General features: G+C 32.3%; 1 protein-coding gene across 1 annotated transcript; it reads right to left on the bottom strand.

Annotated features, from left to right (window-relative positions):
- Window positions 1–456: 456 nt before the first annotated feature.
- LOC127076086 (transcription factor MTB1) lies at window positions 457–3,229 on the bottom strand. Its single transcript, XM_051017641.1, has one exon. The coding sequence runs from the start codon at window positions 2,752–2,754 to the stop codon at window positions 838–840; it is 1,917 nt and encodes a 638-aa protein (XP_050873598.1). The 5' UTR covers window positions 2,755–3,229; the 3' UTR covers window positions 457–837.
- Window positions 3,230–4,776: the final 1,547 nt, after the last annotated feature.

Genomic DNA, 4,776 nt, shown 5'->3' on the forward strand with positions numbered 1-4,776 from the left:
TTTTTCCATTTCAAACAAACAAATGAAACATAAACATTTCCCTTGTCCAAGCAAAAAGAGGTAAATTTAAAAGTATGAATCATAAAGCACTAGTTCAAACAATTATTCATATCCATTGCATTTGAAAAACACGATATGAAATCAGACGACCATGATCAACAAGTGTGTTACATATACACGGATTTGGATTCCGTGCATTAACTGTGTGACACATTTATTGATCTGGTCATCTGATCTCAAATCAGATGTAATGTGAATCGACTAAACTTAAATCAATGACTAAAGTAAGAAACTTCACTTTCCTTATTGGATGAAACTCTTTCTTTATAGAGTAGCTTGTACATTTGATAAGAAACTTGCATTTCTAGTAGGAAATGATAAAAGATATTGTTATTACAGCTCAGAATATTCCTCTAAAAATAGAGAGCATATTGTTATCCCTAAAAATTAAGCAAATGACAAAAGAAGCAAACAATTAACTAATGTTTTGCTGTTATGCACAGAACTTGGTGGAGTACAAGAAAAAGAACATGATGAAGGACAAAAAATGCACTCCTATGAATCAAAAGTAGAATGCTTTAGATTGGTTAAAACTAAGCAAAACAATGAAATTTGCAGGAATAATACTTATGATGATAAATAAAATGTGTATAATACTATAGACAAACATAAAATTTGCTATGCTACACGGTTAATAGGAGCTATTGCCTATTATTCTACTTCACTAGATAACACTGCATTTTGTTTTTAGATCCTCTTTTGTATGGCAAAATTTCTGAGAAAAAATGCAGATTTTTTGGTTCTTCTCTATGTATCATGAGTATGAATGAACTATGGCTATAAGGAGTTTGATTCTTTGGAAAATGCTGCAATTAACTTCTCCTTTGTAAGCTGCTCGGAAGTTTGGGACTTGATTATGAATGTGTGGAAGACCGTGTCGTTTGTAGCGTTGAGTTTCGACTCGAGGATAGTGATTTCGGTGTCTTTGAATGCTTGGATGAGTTTTGAAATAGGGTGAACATCAATAGGGAAACTCACCTTTACGATGACGCCTTCTTGTGTAGCTTGAATGTTGATTTCGGGAGTTTTGCTTTGATAATTTTCCGGTCTAGTGTTTGTTGGTAATGCCGATGATGATCCGTCTCTAGAAGTGGTTGCAAATTGTTGTTCTCTTTCGGATTCCATTGTCTTGAGTTTTGCTTGAAGTTCGTTGATGTAGGCGATAGCGTCTCCCAATAAAGATGCTTTGTCCATCTTGGAGATATTCGGTACAACAGCTCGTAAGGCGTAAAAACGCTGGTTTAGCTTCTCGCGTCTTTGTCTCTCTGCCTCCACGTGATTAAGAGGTTCTACTCTTCCGTGAGCTGGCTTTCTACCCCGCTTCCTCGGCCTCCTATCGTCGGAGGGACTCGGTGCATCCTCCCTGCAAGAGGCCTCAACGTCAGAAATCTCCGATTCACCGACAATCGATCTCACGGAAGGCCTTGATGTGGCTCCAGAGAAATCAATTTGCATCTGCGCCTTTCGTTGCTGATGATAGTTGTTTAGCACAAAATCATGCCTCCCACCACCATTGGCTAGCTCAGGCGCATTACTTGTGGGAGGCCTAGGAGCAAAAACATCGGCAGGCACATGCTGCCTCACGACTTGACCAGCTCTCCAACCCGAACCATGAACGCCGTTCGGAAAACTAATTCCATTCCCATTCGGACGGACTCCCCATGATGGCCTCTCATCCATTTTCCTAACCGCAAGTTTCTCCCGAAAATGTGTGGCCGAGTTCAAATCCTGCCCGAAAATCTTCGGAACTCCAATCACCTCTACTCTACTATCATTACTATTCCGACGAAGATGAAGATTACCATTACTATTATTGTTCTTAATACTCTCGCCGACTTTCAAACAAGAAAAAGGGGCAATCTCATTATCATTCTCATTCTCATTCACATTCACATTCTCACCTCTTTTTCCATCCAAAGATGAAATCGACTTAACCCTAGAATGCGATGATTGTGTCGAAAACACAGATTTAACAGTTTGCAACAACTCAAAGCTTTCATCTACCATTCTAACAGAACCCAATTCAACAACACCTAAATCAGTAGGAACTAAAACAATAGTTTGAAATCCAACCGATTTCGCCAAGAAAGACCTAACACAATAATCAGAGCTACTAGATTTCAATGCATCACATAGCCACAAATGCTTCCCAGATGCAAAACACTTACCTGGTCCACCATCTCCATTAGCAAAAGAGAAATACATTGAAGCAAGAAAGAACATCTCGGTATCGGTAACTCGGTCCAATCCAAAAGCATAATTGTCTTCATCAGAACCACCAAATGTTGTATGAAGCTTCTGCAACACCCTTTTCCTTAACCTTTGTTGCTTTTCATCCTCAAGAGAATTCAAACTAACAACACTTTTCATTCCTAAATCTCTTTCTTCTTCTTCCTTTGGTTCCCTACAACACCCATCTCCCCAACCTAAAACCCAATCACCATATTTTGACTGAGAAATTTGCCAGAAAATTGCATAATTCCAACTGAAATTCGAAACGTTGGATCTCTCAACTAGATCAGAAAGCTTGTTTTGAAGATTCTCACCACTTCCAATAGCCATCAAAAGATTCTCATTAGAAACTGATTTTGTAACCAAGTAATCAAATGCTTTGACACCTAAAACTTCAACCACCATAGCTTTTTCATCTTCATTCCATAACCCATTTCCTCCTAAACCCACTTCAATCTTCATCTTCTAAACAAAACCCAGAAACCAAAATCCAAAAAAATCTCAACTTTCAACAAACAAAAAAAATTAACCAAACCCAGAACATCAAATTAAGCGGTTCCCAACAATACCACCAATCTCAGATCTATAAAAAACCAATTTCAGGTTCTGAAAATTCCCTCCAAGAAAATCATAAATTGTGGAACCAGAAATAAGATTCATGAAAGACCAAAGAGGAAACAAGACACCGTGATTGAGGCAACAACAATGACAAAACAAACATCATAATTAACTGAGAGTTGAAACATGTTTCAAAACAAAGAAGAAGAAGAAAAAAGGTTTTTTTATGCAATGAAATGAAGGTGTAAGAATGAAAAAAAGCTGAAACAATTTTGAGATGTTAGAGAGAGAAGAACGGCGTTTGCGCTTTCTAACTCTGAAGTTCTGAATTGTAACTGCTGCAAAAGTGTAAACAAACGAACTAAGGTTTTTTTTTTTGTGTTAACTAAGGTTAAATGTTTTTTTGTTGACAAAACCCAAGGTTAAAAGTTAACCATGGTTAACTTGTTGGAAGATGAGAGGTAGTCACATAGTACCATTATGCTTTTGTTTGGTTGTTTAATTTGTTTGTTCCTATGATAATCTATCTACCAGTCTTCTACTACAAACCCTACAAAACACATATAAATTTTTTTGTACTATAAGCTAACAAATTTATAGATTATTATTGTATTTTACTATTGAAATATGCTACACATGTGGAGTTTGATATAAAAAAATTTAATTATTTTTAAAAAGATTCATTAGAAAAACATAATTTTGGACTTGTTTAAAATTATACAAAACACATTTTGTATTTTTCTTTCTTTTGTTAAACTAATTAAACTAGTTGTTTTTAAATGAACAATTTTAGAGGAGCGTGTGTAAATAAAGAAAAGGAAATTGAGGGGAAAAGACCAAAACAATTGGCTATTTTTATTTACAGGTGGATAAATATTTAATTTTGGATTGATAAGGACAAAGCAAGCTTCAAGTTTAAGAAATGAATTTATGGTGCTCGTGCTGAATAGTGGAACCAATAGGTCACATGTGAGTCATAGTTATGAAGCTTGATGTTTTGTGTGCGCATGTTGAAGATAGAGTCGCTTGGTTGTCTCTTACTACAAATAGTGCATTGAGATTATCCCATTTTAATGGTAGGGATCAAACATTTACTGACACTCATACTGTTTGACAGTAAGATCATTAGTCAGGTTGTATAATTTTTAATTCAATTTATAAAAATAAAAAAATTAATGAAATAAACTTTTTAACATAATTTTATAACTATAAAAAAAAAATTCTATAAATTTATCTTTACAAATAATTTGAATAACAGTCTTAAATAAAATTTTAACTTTCAAACATAATAATTTTTTGATGCTCATAAATTATCAAAAATTAAAAAAATAATCATTTGATATAATAATATCATAAACTAAAAAATTAATTTAAAACATAAATAAATATTAATTTCTATATAAATAATTAAAAATAAAACATATAGTAGAAAAATAAAGATTTATAAATAAAAAAGTTACTAAGAATACTGGGACTTTTACTTTAAAAATAATGAGATTTATAATAAAAATAATGTGAAAAGTTAATTCCACCTTGATAAGATAATTTTTTTTTCAAATAATGAGATTATATTGAAAATAATGTAAAAATATAATTTTTTTCAATAATTTATAGTATCTCGAATAATTAATATTTTAACTTTTTTTAATTTATTATATTATTATATTGTATGATTAATAATAAATAAATTTAGTAAAAATGCATTAGAGAGAAATGATGTATTATAAAAAATATATTTCTCTTCTTTTTGACCAAATTAAATATTAAAAAGATTTGTGGTACAGTTGATAGAACTACATATCTTAATAGTTTTGAAAGATTACCGATCTGATTTTAAAATTTGACAAAATTTCATATTTGTTATTTTAACATTATTTAATTATTATAAATAATTGACATAATTATAAATATTAATACAACGGATTT

The sequence above is a fragment of the Lathyrus oleraceus genome, chromosome 4 (genome assembly GCF_024323335.1).
Source record: "Lathyrus oleraceus cultivar Zhongwan6 chromosome 4, CAAS_Psat_ZW6_1.0, whole genome shotgun sequence".
In the NCBI taxonomy this organism is placed as follows: domain Eukaryota; kingdom Viridiplantae; phylum Streptophyta; class Magnoliopsida; order Fabales; family Fabaceae; genus Lathyrus; species Lathyrus oleraceus.